At 40.6% G+C, this 20,052-nt stretch overlaps 1 protein-coding gene across 2 annotated transcripts; it reads right to left on the bottom strand.

The window, feature by feature from the left end:
- Positions 1 to 617: 617 nt before the first annotated feature.
- LOC142396625 (rho GTPase-activating protein 6) lies at positions 618 to 19,562 on the bottom strand. Of its 2 annotated transcripts, none has more exons than XM_075479562.1 (13): positions 19,214 to 19,562; positions 7,913 to 8,072; positions 7,657 to 7,728; positions 6,596 to 6,858; positions 6,182 to 6,377; positions 5,955 to 6,010; positions 5,699 to 5,849; positions 5,427 to 5,575; positions 4,448 to 4,627; positions 3,776 to 3,873; positions 3,360 to 3,622; positions 1,938 to 2,012; positions 618 to 1,852 (listed from the first exon to the last, which is right to left on the bottom strand). In XM_075479562.1, the coding sequence occupies exons 1-13, from the start codon at positions 19,358 to 19,360 to the stop codon at positions 1,509 to 1,511; spliced, it is 2,154 nt and encodes a 717-aa protein (XP_075335677.1). In that variant the 5' UTR covers positions 19,361 to 19,562; the 3' UTR covers positions 618 to 1,508. The 2 variants fall into 2 exon arrangements, with proteins under 2 accessions (XP_075335677.1, XP_075335678.1); XM_075479563.1 differs by lacking the exon at positions 19,214 to 19,562 and adding an exon at positions 12,402 to 12,536.
- Between the last annotated feature and the right edge of the window lie 490 nt (positions 19,563 to 20,052).

Genomic DNA, 20,052 nt, shown 5'->3' with positions numbered 1-20,052 from the left:
TCATACTCAAAAGAAAAAAATTAAAAAGCATAAAGAAAAAAATCTCAGAATGTCACTGTCTGTGTTACTCTCACCTTACATAGCACTAAAGTAAAAAATGTTTGCTTTTCTTAGTGGAGCTAGTCAGGGTCATGTATTCACTCAAGTGTAGCCATGGTATTGTTCCTCAAGCTAAGATTTGAGGGCTTTATCCATGACTACGCTATCGCTGTGTGAGCACTGAGTAGGACCAGCCCTTTTTGCGCTTCCACACAAAGGTCAAGTCAGTGTGTGGTGTTGGCTCCCTGTTAAAATGCATTGCCTTCACAGCGATCAGGATCAAAGAAAAGAGGGAGCTGCTCAAAGTCGGTACCATTACTGTAGAGATGAAATGAAAAAAAATATGTACAAATATTTTTGTACTTTTGTGGTTCAGGTTTTTCTTGTAGTTCTGGCATCAAACTAAACAAATGTGTCAAAAAAGCAATTGAATGACTCGAATCACGATGCAGTGACCATCAATCTTTTAAAGTGGAACCACAGTCTCACATTGGCAGCTTTGGTCACTGGATGGAAGAATGATTGCCTTGTGAGATTGGAAAGACGGGGGTTGGTTTAACAAAGGGGGGAGGGAAGGATCAATCTGAATCGGTTTATTAAGTGGCATTAACAATAACAATGTCCATTTTCAAATAAGATAGATATATTCAACTCTACACAAACCAGAAAAATATTCTTTTTTTTCTAACACAAAGCATTGGGGTGTCAATAAGCAGAACATTAGTGTCGAAACATGACAATGTACTTCGTAAATCGTGACTCATTCTTCAAGACATACAAACCAGCTTAGAACTTCTGTAAAAAAAAAACAATCATGAACTGTAACACAGATTGCAGCATTTCCACCAGTGCACCTGAAACAAAACACTTTACGTAATGTAACTGCAATGCATACATCAAGATACTGTACAGTTAAAGCTATATCACAAAATAAAGAGGAATTTTGTTTTTACGTTCAGCATAAAAAACATTCAAGTTCAATTCTGACATTCAAGTCTGAATATAAGTTTTTGATGGTTGACTGCAAATAATTTCTCTATATTTAATTATTCCACAACATATCCAATGAAACAGTAGCACAGAATGCAGCATACAAGATCAGGATTCAAATAGAACCGTCAGGTCCCTTTAGTGTTGTAAATTTTCCTCAGCATATAAAATACAGTCATTACAGACGACTGATCGGATGATGTTACAAGCGGTGGGCCCCCAATTCTGAAACTCACCATTCAGTTTATCAGTGAAGGATGCGTCACACCAGAGTTTCCGGCAGGGCTTGGGGCTTTTCATTTGACACCACCTGCCATACATGCCACCTCTCTGTCTGCCAGTTTGAGGGATGAGAGCCCTTTTTTCTCTCCAGACCTTGAGGTGTTTGTCATATCTACAGGGTAGAGCTTTGTTGGGGTAGTTGTGGGGACGGGGGGGTCAGACTGACGAGTGAAAACCGAGGGTGGGGAGTGAGACTTTTAAGTTTCTCTTAGAGGTCCAGAGCACCGAAGGGGAGACAAACTATCAGTACTGTCTGTAAGCAATGGACATGCAGGGCATCCTGTCCTTTGTGCTAGGTCGTCTGAGCTAATGACTCCTGATTGGCCGCTCAGTGACTGATGCAATGAGGATTCTGGCTGTCTCTGCTCTGTCTGGTCACGAGGACCACTGCTGCTGCGAGTCACCGGGAGGTGTGGCCTGCATTCCAAAACACCCAATGATGTTTGTGTTGGCCTGACGGGCAGCTTGTTGTTGCCTTGGTGACTGCTCAGCCCCTCTGATGAGCCATACGAGTCACACTCTGATGCGTCTCCAAGAGAGCCTGGGAGAAACAATTCATTAACATCCTGCCTTCGTTTCATATCGTCAGACCATCTGGAGCAACATGTAAAAGAGGATTCTGTTACCAGTAATGTGATGGCCAATAAAATCCTTCCCAAACAGTTCATGCCAGGTTTCCCAAAAACAGTCACTCGAGGGCTCTGAGAGACACAACAGAATTAAGGAGAATTAGACTCTTTGGTTTAATATGTGATTATAGGTGAGTGAAATATAGACAGAACCAAACTCATGCCCCACTTTATAAGCTTGCTTTTGCTTTCCTTCTTCCTTGGTGACATCCTATTCACAAAAGTATTCAAGTTTATTGTTTCTCATTCATCCATTGACAGACACTCATACAGTGCCTATTATATTTGCACTCTACAGTATATGTGCAATCCCTTTTTCCTATGATAAATCATCGATGAGCACATCCGGGGTGATAGGGGGCTCAGCGTCCTGCCTTAGGACACTTTGACACATGTGGGGGCTGAGGTATCAGTACGAGCCCTCAAAAAGAAAAGCCCAAAGACAAAAAAAAAATACACAAAGATGCAGTGTCATCTCCTGTTGTCACCATTTGGTTTAAGGCTTGGTTTCAGGTTTAAGTCATTAATAGAAGGCTGAATCTGACTGAGAACGCGCACATATCAGGCACATGGGGAAGCCATGCCTCGAAGTTTACCTACTCTTTCGTGAATTTCACTCTCCATTTGTTTGTATTTTCCAAATTAAAGTCTTGCTGGACTGAAGAAGATATGACTTTAGTCATAAACCCATAGAGATTATGTTAACTGAAGTCACAAATAGTAAGCAGTGGGGTTATTTTGTCTATTTTTAATCGACTTCTGCAGTCTCACTTTTATTTGCAACTGAGCATCTGCCTGCTGCTGGCCAGAGGCTACACGCATAGTTAACATACAGTTTATCGATTAGTTCAAAGCCTAGATAGGCCATTAGCTGCTTGTCCACTCTATCTGAAGGTCATGAAATTGGAAATTGTTCTCAAATGCACATATTTTGTGTGAACACACATGAAGCTGTTTCTAATACATATTTGAAGAATAAAAATGGAACCTAAATGCTGTCATTACATTTATACAAAACAAACTGCTGAACCATCCGATTTCTAGTCTTTCTTCTGAGTTATGCAAATGATGTCTCTGGCTCAGGTGGAGTGGGTTATCCATCGTTTGGGAGGTGATTTGTTTGATCACATGTTGAGGTGTCTTCTGAAGGCCACAGTGTCTCTAATGTGTGATAATAACAATGATGGATTCAGTCTCTGTGTGTGCATGTGAAAGGTTGCAGTGTAAACTGCTTAGAGTACCCAACGATGCCTAAAATGCTCTTAATAAATTCTGTTCACATTCCTTTTAATCAGCTGCTGGCTCCAGCGACAAACAGGAAAGAAAAATCTCAGCAATTCATAACCATTTCCTAAAACGTCAAACTAACTGTTTAAATAATACTTTAAATTACCACATGGTGAAATCAATTTAGATTACCTTTGTCAGTAGAGAGGGTGGGAGAAGTGCTGCCCGATCGGTCTTTTGAATCACAGCGGAGTGTGCACCGCCTGGATTCCCTGGAACACCTGTCTGAGACTGAACTGCTGTATTCTGGGTATTTACACAGCAGACGAGCTGATAGTACAGGGGAGTTATTGTCGTAAGGAGACACCTCTCCACTGGATGCTTTGAGGGAGTCGTTGGACAAGCGTCTCTCAGTAAGAGAGAATGAGTCCTTTGGTCTAAGAAGGCTTTGCTCTCTGCACAGAGAAAGAAAACACAATTCTTTTCAACTTTCTGCTGCTAAAAGAATTGGTGATATGGATCGCTATGTTTTGGGAAAAGTGCCAATGAACAGGTCTATTTCATTGGGTCTTTTTGAGTGGGCCAATGAGACACAAGGTGGAACTCACGCGCACTGAGAGGCCTTCCTCCGTAGCAAATAATCGACAACATCAGGATCGGTTTCTAGCAAACTCATCAGAACCTCGTTCTGCAGGTCAGCAGGAACCTAGGAGAGACAAAAGTCTGCTTACCTTCATGAGTAAGTGCTTTAAAACTTAACATTACTATCAAATACATACTTGTCCATACCAGATAATGTTTAACTACAACAGCATTATTGTTATGCAGCAGTTGTGTGCCTTTCTTTTTAAAGTTTGAGTTTTTAAGTGTGCCACATTTGGTGAATTGCATTTTTTCCGTATAGAATTTTGCTAACACAATGGAGAGATAGATCTTGTAATGTATAAACAATGCAGAGGCTGGAATAAAACTAACTGACCCCTCCAGGGAGGCTTTTCATTTGCTAAGCACTGAAAAATGTGTAGATGAAACATAATTTTACAAGGTTGAGAGAGGAAAATACTTTCCTGTGGCAACTAGCGTCCATAAAAGGTTCTCATAACCTATTAAGTGAATGCTTACATTTCATTAAGTGGCTTTACCTTATTAAGCTTAAGAACTCCACATAGAATGTAAATAGAACATAAACGTAAGAGCCTGACATTGTTCGGATTAATGTGTGGGTTATCTTTAACTGTTTTATGGTCTTTTAGTTTGCACTGATGGTGAGTGAAGCTTACCATAAATAGCATGTCATACATATCAATCATGCTTTGGACCACAGTGATGATGGCGGCACTCTCCTCTGCACGGGCAAAACTCTGGACAGCAAACTCTTTGTCTGAGTTTTTTTGCTTGTGTAGAAGGTTGGGCCCAAAGATGGTGGCTAAATTAAGTGACGTCATCTTGTTTCCTGAAATCTAAACAAAACAGGACATGGAAATCACTGGTGTGCTTTGCACGCAAAACCTAAAGATTAAGAGCAAGTCTTTTGCTGCGGTTCCCAGGAGAGGTTGGGAATGAACACCTCCATCAAACCTGTCGTCCTCGATAAGACTGGCTGTCTCTGCCTCCTTTTGTTCAAAGTAACTCAGATTTACACATTTTTCTTTGTGATGACTAATAGTCCAAACGTAACATTAACAAAAAAGATAATTATATCATTAAGGTACTTTGGGCTGTAAGGACAGTGAGTTTAATCCAACACACAGCCATAATTTTATTCCCAAATCCAATAAAATACTTATTAAAAGGTCTTAGACTAAAAGTAAAGCAGTGGCGAGATGAAAATGAATCTACGCTGAGCGCTGATAACCACAGGTGCCACGTGTATTAACAGGTTCTATGCTCTGCATCACACATAGTACAAAGCAAATTGGGACAGGACTGTCTGGACTTTATTTATGTTCTTGTAGTAAAGAATGATGAGAGTAATCATGAATCATTTAGTTAAAAAAAAAACCTTCGGAATCATCATGCATTATGGTGCTGCATGTCAGCACAGCTCTTTCTTCAAAAACGAGGCTGCAGATGGACACACATCTGCGCCGCTGCCCTTTTCAAAGTTTTTCTGGGATGGCAGATTGTGTTCATTTTTTTTTTTTCATTGTTCTTTATGCAAGAAGTTATCAAAAAGATGGCCCCTGAAAGGCCTGATGCTACTTCATAAACCTTGTCTTTTCTACAAAAACGCCAAAACAGCCGATGCCGTATCTTTACCTCGCGTCCCTTACTGTCCAGGCTGTCTTCAGCATGTGTGGACACAGTGGACAGCAAGTAGAAGAGGTGCTGCAGCGTGTCGCTGTTACAAGGAGGAAGCAGAAAAATCAGGAGCTGGATGGCACTCTGTTGGTCTGAATAATCCAGCACTGCAGAAAAAAAAGTTCATCAGTTTACATCGGCTTCCAATAAAAAGGCCATTCAAACAGTTACCTGGTTAAAACAACAAAAACAGTGAGGTGTTTTATTCAGTATGTGTGTGTGCCCCTTACAAAGTGTGTTGATGAAGGCTGTGTAGAGTTCTCTTGTCAGGAGTGGGTCAGGCATGTCTCTGAGGAACTCTTTCAGCAAAGCAGCTACATCGTGGACGCTGTGCTCCTCATCCATGTGTACCTCCAACCCCTGGTCAAACTCCTCTCGTAGCTGATGAAATATTGTGACGTTTAATGCTGAAAAATGTTGCATATATCTAATGCAATTTACCAAAGTGCACAGGTGTTTTAAGGTTCCCTGGCTGTGTTAAGTTACCTGTCGTACTCTCTTCTTGGAGCTCCCAACGCGGAAGATTCCAACTGTCTGCAAGCCTGAACAAAGACAAAGATGTTTCACGCTATTGTGACGAATATTGAGCAACAACAACAAAAAAGAACATCACATGAAATGACTGATCCCGCACTCCTGGCCAGGTTTCTGCAGTACATTGCATGCAGGTGAGTATTTTTCCGACGCTATGCTTCAGTCGTTCCACTTTGTACCGTATTTTTCCAGGTGCTGACAGCACAGATCCACTATCCTCGGCACCTGTCTGAAAATAGGGTTGAGGCTGAGCTTTTTGTCACGCCGCTTCTTCCTGTTACCGGCTGCCTCATCTGGCAGAGACAGCTGAAGGGCCTCCAATAGCCGAGACTGGTTATCATCAAGGTCAGTGATGCAGTCCACAGACACTCCACCCTGTCAAGCAAATGGGTCACAGCCGCAAAGTTTGAGAAAAGCCAACTGCGAGTGAATTTTTGTGCCACATTCATCTAAAGGCTGCATCATCGTCTGTACACCAAGCGAATATCTAAAAAGGTCAGAAATTTCGGCAGAAAACCAACATGCATGTATAATTAGACTGACGCCCTGTTGCTCTGCATCAGAGTTGACGGTTTATTGACAGAAAAGCCTACCCTCCTGCGTGTCGGTGGGGCAATGTCTGGTGTGCTGGGCAGACTGGATTCATTAGGCGTCTCAGAGGTGGAGCTCAGGGAAGAGTTGCTGCTGGACAGCTCTTTGTTAGCCCTTTTCAAGCTGGAGGACAGGTGAAGGAAGGATAGCATCAATTCTGTGGGGTTACTGTGCTCCTCCCGCGGGTGATCGTGCCTCAGCTTGTGTATGCGGTCGTTGGATATGACATGTGACAGCGGTATGCCAAACGCCTGTGGCGTAGTCTCTGAGAGAGAGAAAAAGAGCAAGACAGAAAGATTTAAAGTTCACATGTTTTCGTTAGCTTCAAGTAAACAGAGACATTCTGAATGGCTCTTTACTCTTTCGTCACGTCTATTGTACTGTAGGGAGCATCTAAGCTGAGTTGCAATGGAGTCATTCAATTTTTAACTTTTAAACAAATCCTCCTTAAAGCAAAGATGACAAGAGAAACTCAAGAACAGCGCTCTCCGGCGTCCACTTAATATTCAGACTGCGCATACTTTCCCAAGTGCCTTTGTAAACAAAAGGGGAAAAGAGGAAAGAGGGGGCTGGGCATGCCGGAGGACAGGCTGCAGCGAATAAGCCGCCACTTAAGATTGTTTTAGTTATTTCCCTCGACTCCCTCTGTCTGACAGAGAACATCACTTTCCTGCCACATTGTTGCAGCGGGCGGGGCAGCGCGGTGGTTGAAGATCACAGCTTCCCCTGTACTGTAAGATTCAGATCACTCAGAGCTCTGTGGCTATAAACAGTTAAGAGTCTGCTTCAGTCAGTGTACACAGCTTCAGCAAAAAAAAAAAGAATAAAAGAGTATAAGTGTCAGAGGCTGACAAGAAGCCTAACAAGAATCAGTGACTCCCTCACAGAACTATGAGAAAAAATGTGTTCACCTTCACTGGTTTGAGAAGTTTACTGTAGATTGCTATTACATCAAGCTGTAATACAACTAAAATCTCAATGGAAGGCAGACTGGAACAACACTGATCTGTTCTTAACACATTGTAAATGGATACAGTTAGGAGTATGTCACCAGCAACATTACCTTTGTCTTTACTCTTCTCCTTTGATAATGAATCAAACTTACTCCGGAGAGACTTCTTGTGCTTGTGGCCATCTGAAAAAGGTAAATGCAGAAATGCAGTTCATGCTTGCTCCATTTCTCGGTCTCATTTTCCAAATGATTACACTATTTGAAGGAGTTTACAAAAGACAACTAGCGCAAAAAGCAAAGTGGCGAGACAAAGGTTATTTAACCAAAAATGTTCATGCAACGGGGTGGTAAAAAGGGAGAGTCATACATTTAGGGATGGTGATGTGGCAGCGCAGGTCATGACACTGAAGCAGACGCCTGAAGGCAACATCCTGAAGACGAACCCTCTCCAACTCCGAGAGGCTCTGCAGGGGGACGGGCTTCAGGCAAACGCTGTGTCCTAGCGCGCTGTTCCAGGTGAAGTCACCCTGAGGACACACACAATGTATTCCCGCAACACATCAGATACAGCTAGAGTTGGTGTCGCATTAAGGTCATAACACGCCGTCAAGCATGCACAAAATGACAGACATTTCTGCCTCACTTGTCAGTTGAAAGTGTCAGCTGTTTTTGATGGGCTGGCAGCTGTAAAGACATCTGATGTTTAACCGGTATTATCTTTTCAATGTCGGCCTGCCACATTCGTACTTAACATTTCACATGTGCATTTTTTTCTGATTGTATCAGCAATAATTATGTTTAGTTGACATGATTGATGATGCTTGGCTAAAATCATTCTCAAGGTATTTTTTTTACAAGCATTTAGCGCAAAACCAAAGGCCGACTTAGACAAGCTATTCTATCACAAATGCTGACTCAGAAAACTCATTGTGGAGATCATCCGTTTGTACAATTAGCATACAGATGGTTGAGCATACACACTTTAGCATAACCCTTGAAAGTAAAAAAGTCATCTTAATTCTAATCCCTAATTCTATCCCTGCTTCAGTGGGTATAATTTTGGTGCACACTTTTCCACAATTCATAAGAATCTATTATTCAAACAAATCAAAAGGCATGTCACAGACATTCTGAAGATTTACCAGTGCAATAATAACGGAGCAAATAATCTTTAATCTGAAATTCTCAACCTTTCAGCATCTCCATGCTGGAGAATACAGTGCTTTGATCCACTAATGTTGGGCCAATCATATGAGCCATGTTCCAAAGAGGCTTAGTAACTCATTATCAGGATAAGGCTTACCCTAAAGTGGCTTGCCTCCATTAAATGAGAATTAGGGCTGTTCCACAGTAGCATGCTGTGATCTAGTACACACATGGTATGAGAAAGTCCTGTATAAATACAGTGCACTATAAGGGAGGCGCCAAATTAATTCTGCTGCATCCCAATATCCCACAAACTGAGTCAGAAAGAACTATTTTCAGCTACTACACTTTATACTTTGAACTATTTTGCAACAAGTGGTATGGCCCACACAGTCTTTGTGGGCCTGTCAGCATCACCGTGTCAGTCTGGGATTACAAATCCTCCTTGAGGTGGTACAACAAACCCGTCAAGCACTTTGGCAAACTGTGTTTCGAAGAGCGTCGGCGTCGTTTTAGTGGCTAAAGGTTGACTACATCTCATGAACTTCTCATCGGCGTCTTTTCTGTTTACAGTACTTTACGATGTTAACCGAAAAATAAACAGCTTAAGTAAGTTTACTCTTATGGGCTGCATGATGACGTGGTGGTATTCACTCTCGTCTCACAGCAAGAAGATTCCTGGTTTCATATTCTGTGTGGAGTTTGCACGTTCTCTCCGTGCATGCATGGGTTCTCTCCGGGTGCTCCTGCTTCCTCCCGCCATCCAAAAACACACATGTCAGGTGAACTGGTCATTCCAAATTGGCCTTAGAAGTGAGGGTGTCCAGGGGGTACTCCGGCTCCCCCCAGATGACAGCTGCTCTTTTTTTTTTTTTTTTAATTTTGTCATTAGTAATTTAGTCAAAAAAATCAAAATGTAATTTTTGTTTTTTGTTTTTCTTTGCAAACCCAAAGATCATCAATAGTGACGCACAGCACATAATCAAATATTTTCAATTTGTTTGTTTTGTTTTGGGGGGGGTTGTACTTTTTCACTGTTTTGCCTTGGAAAACACTCGAATAATTATTGAGTTGGCAAACCTCTCGCAATTTCATCTGAAAAAAACTTTCTGCATAAAACACCAGACGATACATAATGTTCTAAAACTCACAGACACTCAATTTACTGTCAAAGACACACCGTTTAATCTTCCTTGCTGCGTCAATAAACATGAAACAGCACTCCACCCAAATGCTCAGCTATCAGTTACCGAAGCCAAAGTGCTGTTGTGCAATCTGCATGTTGCAAGGCCTTTCAGCACACCTTCTTTTTTGTGCCTTTATCAAAAAACTGCGAGAGATGCTGTTACATGTTTGGCAGATGGAACACAGGGTGGCTTGGCTCACACGCCAGGAGTCTGCTGGTTCTGCACTCTATGACAACAGATGAACAAAGCCGTACAAGTATGGTGTGACAACCATCTAAAGAAAAAGCAAAAATAAAGAATAAATTAAAAAAAAAACATTGTGGCAGTCTTTGTATATCACCCTTTAGATTAGGATTACGTAAACTGCAGTGAGTGTGTCACGCTTGCTGTAACTATATCAACCCGTGTTGCTCAAACATTCCTCTGGTGTGACTTCACGGGAGTGGAAACTTTCCCTATATCTGATGTAAGGGTGAGCTGAGTTCCCACACTTCCTTTCCCTGCAGTAAAGGAACGTCTGCAAATAAAATGCAATTGCTTTCTTTGCGGAGTACGAGGTGCTTTGCTTCAGCATTTTGATGCAATCCTTTAGCTATCACACCACAGGTTTATGAAACATTTCATGCGGAGGACGAGTCATTCAGGTGAAGTTTGAGCCGGTAACTTCTTCATACTTTGAGGGGACTTTGAAGATGACTTTTTATCGTTTTCCTGTGGTGACACTTTTCCAAATAACCGTTTATAATTTCCTTAATTTGTTACACTGAAAGGAATTCAGACCCAAACAGCTGTTCCCAGTTGTCACAGAGCAGTCACTGCCAAAGCTGGACAGGGACGCAGTTTCATAGCTCAGTGAGCTTGTGGTTGTGGCTTTAATTGTTAAAGTTACATCAAATGAAGTGTCCTGACCAACAAAATTTGAATTTCAAAATCCTGTCAAGTTTGAAACTTGATATTGCAAGTTAACAGCTATGATTCATTTTCCTGGGCTAAAAGGGCCCTTCTGTTTTCGTTGCATTTTTGCACATCATTCCCAACAGCACCAGCAACGAACTAAGAAATACTGTTGAAATATATTGAATGGTAAGTCATCTAAACCCCGTCCTGTTGCAGCGAGCGCACGCCACTTGGATACAGGTGCACTCGGCTGCGGGCTAATTTTAATTCAAAGTCTTGCTGATACACAACAGCACTTCCTAGAAGACAATGAGAGGAAACCTGCTAGGTAGTTCATACAATATGGCGAGATCGAAAGCTCAGATTACACTGATCGAGCACACTTGAGCGAGATCCAGAGAGGTGATGAATATTCCTCGGTGCTCAGGAAGCCATTCTATGGGACATTACAGGAAGAGGTTTCCAAAGGAACACTAGCACTCCAGCCCACTTCATTTGTTTCAGAGGTCCACAGTTAATTCTGTGTAAGATGAGAAAAAAAAAAAAAAAAACAGGCTTTCACCAGCAGACCTGTACTTGATCTTTTTTTTCTTTTTATATACGCAGCAAATAGAAACTTACCAAACACTCTCAAGTGCTCATATTTGTTGTTCTTTTAATAAATTAATGCCATATAAATAACAAACAAAAAAAAAAAAAAGTAGGCTTTCACAAACACAACAGTGCATAATGTAGGGTGGGAACACATTACACCAGTTTTAAAATCACTGCATTGACTCCCCGTGCGTTTCAGGACTGATTTTAAGGTTATTTTAGTTGTTTATAAATGTCTGAATGGTCTTGGGCCTCCTTATTTGTCTGATCTGCTTTTAAATTATGAGACCTCGCGGACCCCGAGGTCCTCTGGTACCGGCCTTTGAGTTGTTCCAAAAGTTTGAACCAAAACTTATGGTGAGATGTCGTTCCACTATTATGGACCTCATCTGTGGAGCAGCCTACCAGAGAATCTCAGCCTCTGTGGTCATTGGTGGGCTGGCTCCCGGTGTGGACAGATCCCCAAGATATCGTGTCTTCACCTCAGCGTCAAGCCTGATGTTAATGTTTATTGTTGTTGATGTTGATGGTGTGGTTGTCAGCGTGATGTTGTCTGTATGTGTGAGCTAATGTATGTATTGATTTTATTACATAAAGCACTTTGTGCTGCTTTTTTCTATAAAAAGTGCTATGTAAATAAAGTTTGATTTGATGATTTGATTTGAATTACAATATTGTTTAATTAAAAAAACAACAACAACAAAAAAAAAACAAACAAAAAAAAACGAGCCAACATTAATATTGGCCGAGATCTGGGGATAAGTGCAGGTGCATCAATATGCATAGGCTACAGCATAAGCCCTGGCAGGTTTACTGTCAACCAAATTACACGAATGAAAAAAAGAACGGTTTTAACTTCTTCCAAGCATATTTAAGACATCTTAATGCTTCACAGTCTGGCTGTGCATATCCTGAACACCACTGTGTTTCTACCCGCATATCATTCCATCCACTTTAGTCAACTTTAACTTCCAGGCAGCCAAGTTTGTTTCTGCCCGCTACGTTTATTGAGACAAACCAACAGTTACTCACGAGATAAATGACGCTTCGCTCGACGAAAGGATCCTCCATCACAAAACAAAAAATACTCCGCTCTCTGAATCCTCAGATGCTCACACACGGACTTGCTTCCAAATTAACCGACGCCAGTCGAACCCGATTTTACATAGCAAGACACGGCCATACGGTGTCGCTGCGTGCATTCCCAACACACGAAGGGTCCTCACACCGGAGAGCCGCATGAATAAACGTGGTGGAGTTCAAGCATAATCTTTATACTACATTACCCATGAGCCTCGGCATAACCCTGAGCCGTTGCTTCAGAGAGACGCAAATTACAGGGCAATGGCTTAAAAGACCCAAAAACATCTTTGCTAATTGAATGAAAACTAATTTTGTAGTGTTGGAGTAGAGTCTTTAGATAGCTGTACATAACATATAGTTATGGTATTATTAATTAAATGACTAAATTTCAGCAAGAGTTGAAAAGATAAAAAAGAAAAGCAAGACATTTTGCCTTGCATGTTGTTCTACTGGTGGATCCTGTCACTGTGTATTTGTTTTAACTTCTAGCTTACCAAATGCTAATTGTATGAGTATGTATACATATGTATACATTGAGAGTGTGTGTCTGTGTGTATTATTGTAGAAAATCTTAAAAACACATCATCACACCTTCTGCTACTTTATGATGAGTCCAAATCAGCACTGTGAAAAAGTCTCAAATGTGTAACAAAAGTGAAGAGCTATGGCAAGAAACAATATGAATACCCATACGGAAGCTTCCAGCTATTGTTATTTGATCACTGCTAAGTTATAAGTGACAGTAGACACATTGCAATCAGAATGAAAGAAACGCAGGCAAACATAACTTCAACTACCCTGAGGTTGGAGCTAGCACAGCCGCAACAACCTCATCCTGTCAGGTTTTCCTAAAATGACCAAAACTAACTTTCTCCTCAGTGACGAAGTCAAGTAGCCTCCTATGCTCCGTAGTACTTCGACTTTGGGATTTGCAGTCAATGCCCTTTTAGCATAGTGATGCAACTTCCACCTAAACCGTTCAAAGCCTCATACAGCTCTGTTCAGTGACTTGCTCATGATGCATTTATGAACAGAGATGTTGAGCTGTTCAAATAGTTCTTTTAAATTTCAAGCTGCTCTTCTGGGCTTCTTTCTTAACTCACTATTCGTGTTATGCCTCTGCGGTCACCTTAGCTGGGTCTCAACTCTAATGCAGAATAGTCACAATACTAACATGCCCCCACTTTCTGTAGCTCGGGAGGAGGGGTCGTCTGCTTGTTGGAAGGTTGGTCAAATCCATTGCTTTCCCTGACCACATTTTGAAGTGTCCTTGGGCAACACAGTGACACCCCACATTGCTTCATATGCACTCATCAGCGTGTGAATTGTGAGACGAAAAAAAGCCCTGCTACGCCTGTACCAATGTATAGACTAAGAGGTGCTGTAGCATAAAAGAGCTTTGAGTGGTCAACAAGACCCAAAAAAAACCACGACTGCAATCGTTAATTGATCTTCTATGTTCTCTGCGTTCTGTCTCAACTTTTTTCCTTTTTCCACAGAGCATGCATACGCTGTCAGTCATTCGATAATGAATCATTCAATTATGCAGTCAGTAGGGACAAGATTGATTTGTACATCAGAAAAGATTGCAACCTAGAGACCAAAAGAACTTCAAAGCTGACAGAATTTGATCACAAACGGCTGGCTCATTTACTGTTTCCACAACTTCATTTTTCAATTAAATTTAGTGAAAACATTTTTTTTATTCATTAATCCCAATGAGAAGTTATACTGTATATTTATACATTCATGTTAAATCCACGTGTTTTGTGGGGTATTCTCTGTAAGACATTATTAATATTGTTATGTGCACTGTTTGAGTGGAGAAATCCCTCATGTGAACACAGTTCATTTATCAATAATTGAAAACACTCTACAATGAGAAATGCTGTTTCACAGCTCTTTCATCACATTTTAATACAATGTCATTATCAATAACAAGAATGTATTAAAAGGTCTCATGCATAGCTGCTGGGGCAAGTCCCGACTTATATCATATCATTTGAAACTGTTATTAGGCAAACAACTGCCTCACCCTGCAGGCAGGGTTAAACATCCATTCAGTTAACAGCCTTCAGAATATGACTTTTACATTTTTTACAGCAAGAGTTTGAGAATCCTCCGTAATGCACAGCTTCGCTCAAGTGATGAATGCTCTACATTTCTATTTTCTGAAAGCCACTGGCTAAATTCCAATGTTTAACGGTGGTACTAAAAGCACTGAGCACAGTCAGAAGTACACTGCCTGGCAAAAAGAAAAGTGAGATACTCCAATATTTTGTTGACCATCCTTAGCTTTAGCCACAGCACGCATTCACTGTGAAATACGTGCATGTTTATGCAATATCAGGACATTTATTTCCACCTGGAGTCAGTCAATAAAAAATCCATTAATGGGAAAACCTGGTCACTTGGCATATTCAGGTTGTCAGTTGACCAAATGTTTTATCCACATTACCATGCGTAATTACCACATAATGCACTTAACCTGACCAACTGAATCAACTTCAAATCATAGAGCTACCCCCACACACTCGTGCAGTCGGGTCAAGGAATGACGGGTGCAATTCAACTAAATTAAGTTCAGTTTTATTTACATAACGCCAAATCACAAGAAATGTCATGTCGAGGCCCTTCAAAGAGAAGCACTTCATCCACCTCTCTTCTTACTCTGGTGCACCCATCACTCTGGAACAGTATAAATCTGGACTCATAAGACCACATGAGCTTTTATCCATAGCTACAGAATCCAATCTCTATGCTCTCAAGCAAACTAAATACTTTTCTTTGCCTCACCAAAAAGTGGTTTTCTTAAGGCTCCACAGCTGTTTAGTCCCAGTACTTCTTCACATCTCTATCGGATACACGTTAGTGACTGCAGCACTTTTCATTTGGAAGGCACCCGCCCATTTCATTAGTCAAATCCTGGTAGTGACTGTGTGTCAGCCTTCATAAACTCTAAATTGAATCCTAATGTTTGCAATGCATGTCATTTGTTTTTTAAACTTTATTACCACTGGAAGCAAGAAAGCAGGAGACAAAGAACTGCTAACTGCACTTTTAGAAGTCTCTCAAACTAAGTTGTTATCATAAGTTATTTTGCAGCTCCATGAGATCCCTGAGAGCACGGTTGCCTCCACGCTCTTTCTGCTTCAGGCCATCTTCCCTCGTTGTGCTCAGAGGAATGCAAGATGATAGATTGCCTGAACCCTCCAGAAGCACAGCACTCACAAACGTCTCTTTCTCCACAACATATTGTTCAAACAGTATATCCGGAGAGCATGAGAGCATTTGGATGTGATTTGTATTTCTCTTACAAAATTAAGGGCTATTAACTAGCATACAGAACAAGGGAATTCAAAATATGATCCCATTCAAGTCCTTATTTTAGTCAACAACGCTACAAAGTCCTTTTTAAACTTAATGGCTGCTCACATGTTTGGATACTATCTCCTATCCACCCTTAAATCTTTGTTAAGGGTGGTTGTTATCCTCACTTTGCCACTACATAATTCAAACCAAATGATTAACGGCTCCATCTAAAGGTCAGATACGTTTCTACAATTCTTATGAGAAATTTAATGGGAATACCCTCTGTAGCTGTATATCTAATCTGGATTTTCTGGATCTAATCTGGAGTCACATAGAACTACTTCTTCGATGCATTCATAATCACTTTTGTCCTCAGACTAGGTTTCAGGAGATATTCAGACAGACTGAGGAAAATGGAACACACGCCGAATGAAAATTAACACATTTGGTTTTCACCTAAAAGATTCAACCGCAAAACATTTTTCGCATTTATATCTCACAAAGTCACAAGCAGAGGCTATTCCAGAAACACAGCCAAACGAAAAGCAAAACAGTCTTCAATGAACTGCATACAGGATTGTAAACAATGCTGGGAACTTATGTGGATCAAAGACAGGATTAGTGTTGCATTAACCAGTAACCGACTTAGAGTAGAGCAGTCGTACTTGTCAAAACATCAGAGAGTGCAGAATTGCAGAGAGAGTGCAGAAAAAGTCAGTGCCACTGTGTAACGGGCTGGAAAGATGTGCACAGGTGATCAGTGCAGATCAATGTCACCTCAGATTCTTAGGTAAATTATATGATTTCATGAAACTTGAGTGTGATACACAGAGAAGGACAAAGAAAGAGACACAAACTCCTTTCTTCTAGCTTATCTGGCATTTTGATAACTGAGCTAATAATTCTCCAACATACTATGCCTCCGTTGTCTTACTGTTTTCTAAGCGAGTAACTACATTTGGTTTTTAAATGGAAGTATCTAGCACTTTAAGTCAGAGAGCACGTTGACAACACAGATCCTGTCTGTTATGTAACCACACAAAGGCAGCTTAAAACAGAGGTTTAAATGAACTGATTCAAAACAATGATTTTACACTTAAACACTTAAACTAAACATTAGAGGTTTTTTTTTTTCATTTATAAAACATTCATACTTGATGGTACAGTGCTGCACTTGCAAGCCTTCAGATTCAGCCTTATGCCATGCAAATGGACAGTCTCTGGTGGGAAGAAATATGTGCACGAGGGACTGTAGCCAAGGATCAGGTCATGCTGCTGCACTGTGAGAAATAAGACTTGAGGCCTTCTTCACGTAAACCAGATGTCTCTGCTTTCCATCTCAGCCCCGACTGCTGTGATTCAAAGTAAGTAATCTCTTATTAAGGCACAAAGATTCTCAACCTATGGAAAATATGAGGCAATTTATTAAAAAAAAAAAAGAAAAAAGAAAAGAAAAATACCACTCTGACAGGCAGATTTAAACAAAGGAAAGGATATGCTGTTATGACCAAGAACAAACTTACAAAAACAAGGCAGTGCTAGCCAGGTTACACCTTGATTGTGACACATCAACTGTGGCATGGCACAATTTCCACAAAATTACAGACATTAGAACACCAAGACAGACAGCATATTGTTTATATTGGATGTCTTTCAAGAAACTAAATAGAGCAAATTTCTACATTTATGAAATGATTATAGAATAATAAGACATATTGTACATCAGAGTCTGGCAGTATTGGGGTCATTACTGGGCGGAGATGCAGCACTGTTTTGTGCAAAGCCCCCCTCCCCCCAAAAAAACAAGCATACTGCATCCCACTACTGTTGTAACAACAGTCTCATAGATACTATTGTCCCCGATTGAAGCACTGCCTGAATATGTGCACACCCACAAAATGTGACTTTGATTACTGAGTTGGCGAAAGGTTTGCATTAAAGGCACTTCAGTTGCTGTGACTGTAAGCTGACAGCACGGTCATGTGAGACTCCAGATCGGCTCTCAGAGCACAGCTTTCAGCTCAAGTCGCTAGAATTCTTCTTACTTTTTTTATTGGAACATTTTTTTTTACAGCTGCACCCTCTATAAATACCTCCACAAATCTAAGAAATAGGAAGAATATCAATGACAAATGATTCATTATGTCTAGAACAACATCATTTTTAGCTATCTGCGATGGAGGCGGAACTTTCCAGCTTAGCAATTCTTGACGATTAATGTGTGTACTTGTTGATGCCAATTCATGAATCACATTAAACAGCTTCTCTGACATGAAATTGTGTCTTGCAATAATCTGCTTCATTCAGATTTTCTGAAGAGCTCTGGCTGTCGGATCAGTTATTGTTGATACCTTTGGACACCAGATACTTGGCATTCATTAAAAGCCTTTTACAGTGTCAGGTCTGCATTACATTTTCATTATAATAACCAACGTAACCAAGCAGCTCATTTTATGCTAAACACTGCATGTTGTCTAAATCACTGGCTCTAATATTCAGTGCTTTATTTCATTTGGCATTATAAGATAGCTTCCGGTGCATTTTCTGAACTGCAGCTATTGCTGGTAATTTTGCTTTCCCCTATACTTCAAAGCGTCCCTGTTGTGTTGAGTAGTTATCTAAGAAGTCCATTAAGAAAATACACAATTTTACAATGTATGACTCTAAAGAATTGCATAATATTTCTGTGTGCCACATTGACAGGTTGTAACCTTGAACCTGCACAGAATAAATAAATAAATAAATAAATAAATGCATACCAGACATGCATGCATTCTACCAGAAATCAGCCTTGGCATTAAGGGTGTGTGAAAACGCACTTTCTTGAGTTCAGTCTTGCCAAACGTGACACATCTTCCAGGACCTCAATCACATCAAAGGCTGAAGACATCATGTCTTACATAGGGGAGCCAGGTGAATCACGTCTGGTGACGCAGATGGCTGCCAGACGGGCTTTAAAAGTCCACACAAAGATGTCAGTCACAGACTTGGTGATGTTGCAAGAACAGGACACTATGATCCCCTCTTGATTTTTCAGCGCTTAATCATCACATGTAAACTGCACGGCAAGCCAGCAATTTTTCAAACTTGTGTATTTTATTCATTTTATTTATTCATGAAAGGAAAATTCCAACAATTCTACTTGCCAACAAACATAATCCACAAGGGAATGGAAACAGTAAGTGGGGCGAAAAGACGCCAGTTATCCCATTAACTTTTCAATCTTGTAAATAGTTTATTTAACCAATGAAATTAGCAAACTAAAGTTGTGGTATGCGAAGTTTTAGGACATTTGCATCCCCATGCGTCATGGAGATTCTTGTCAATATTACCTGAAAAAATATAACATCTGTAACCCTGATCGCTCTCTGGGTGATCTAATACCAAACCCGGTTATATGTGTGCTGTCTGGCACTGAAAGCAATTAGATTAACGGTAAAGTGACAAACCTTATACGATGTCTCCTCGGCTTCGGTACCAGAGTGTCGCATCAACCCAGAGTCCAAGCTCCTGGTCTGCCTCAGTGTCCGCTTGGAAATACTTTTAGGGCTTAGTGAACACGAGAAAACACTGCTTAACAGTCCTTGAGCGGACATGTCTCGTTTAGTTGGTTACGTATTGGATAAAGACGAGTAAAAACAGATTCATATCCTGTCACAGCAAGAGGGAGAGAGTTTCACAGTTCTAAGCACTTGGTCTCCACCGCGTTCAACCCTCAGTATCCCAGCCATAGATTATGAAATACGCGCTCGTCTCCACAGGTCCTTCCTCTACCTCCCAATTTTGTGACTCGGTACTTCCTGCTTCCAGCATTTTAACAACGACTGCAAGTATGTTAATTTACCAAAAACACAAACAAAACGCCGAGGGATTAGGGTTAGGCTTTTATCTATGTGAGCTATGTGTGACTCAGACCATTTAAAGTCCTGATGTGCAAATCAAAATATCCATTTCAGATGTTAGTTGTAAAAAAAAAAACACACTCATTAAAGAAGAATCCATTTGAAAACCAATAAAATGCTATTCACTCATTGTGGAATTTGTTTACGATAACTGATCATAATCAAAACAAGACAAAGCCAATCGCTCGTATATGATTTATTAAGCATTTATCTGAAGCTGTGTATTAAGTGTTTATGTGACATTACATGTTTAAGATGAACTGAACCAGTAACTGTTAAACAATGTTAAACAACTAAGTGAATGTCTGCAAATAGTATGGCAGATGCTGATTACTATTAATATTCACTTTCTGAACTTCTTTGCATGTTCCAAACCACAAGATGAA

The sequence above is a fragment of the Odontesthes bonariensis genome, chromosome 12 (genome assembly GCF_027942865.1).
Source record: "Odontesthes bonariensis isolate fOdoBon6 chromosome 12, fOdoBon6.hap1, whole genome shotgun sequence".
Taxonomy (NCBI): Eukaryota; Metazoa; Chordata; class Actinopteri; order Atheriniformes; family Atherinopsidae; genus Odontesthes; species Odontesthes bonariensis.
This window is presented reverse-complemented; position numbering and strand designations above follow the sequence as displayed.

Excerpts from the sequence above, each read along its gene's own strand:
- LOC142396625 (XM_075479562.1), bottom strand. The coding sequence starts at position 19,360 with ATGTCCGCTCAAGGACTGTTAAGCAGTGTTTTCTCGTGTTCACTAAGC. Across the intron at positions 6,859-7,656 it reads GGAGAAGAGTAAAGACAAAG|AGACTACGCCACAGGCGTTT; the intron begins GTAATGTTGCTG and ends TCTCTCTCTCAG. Across the intron at positions 5,576-5,698 it reads AGCCTTCATCAACACACTTT|TGCTGGATTATTCAGACCAA; the intron begins GTAAGGGGCACA and ends TTTTTTCTGCAG.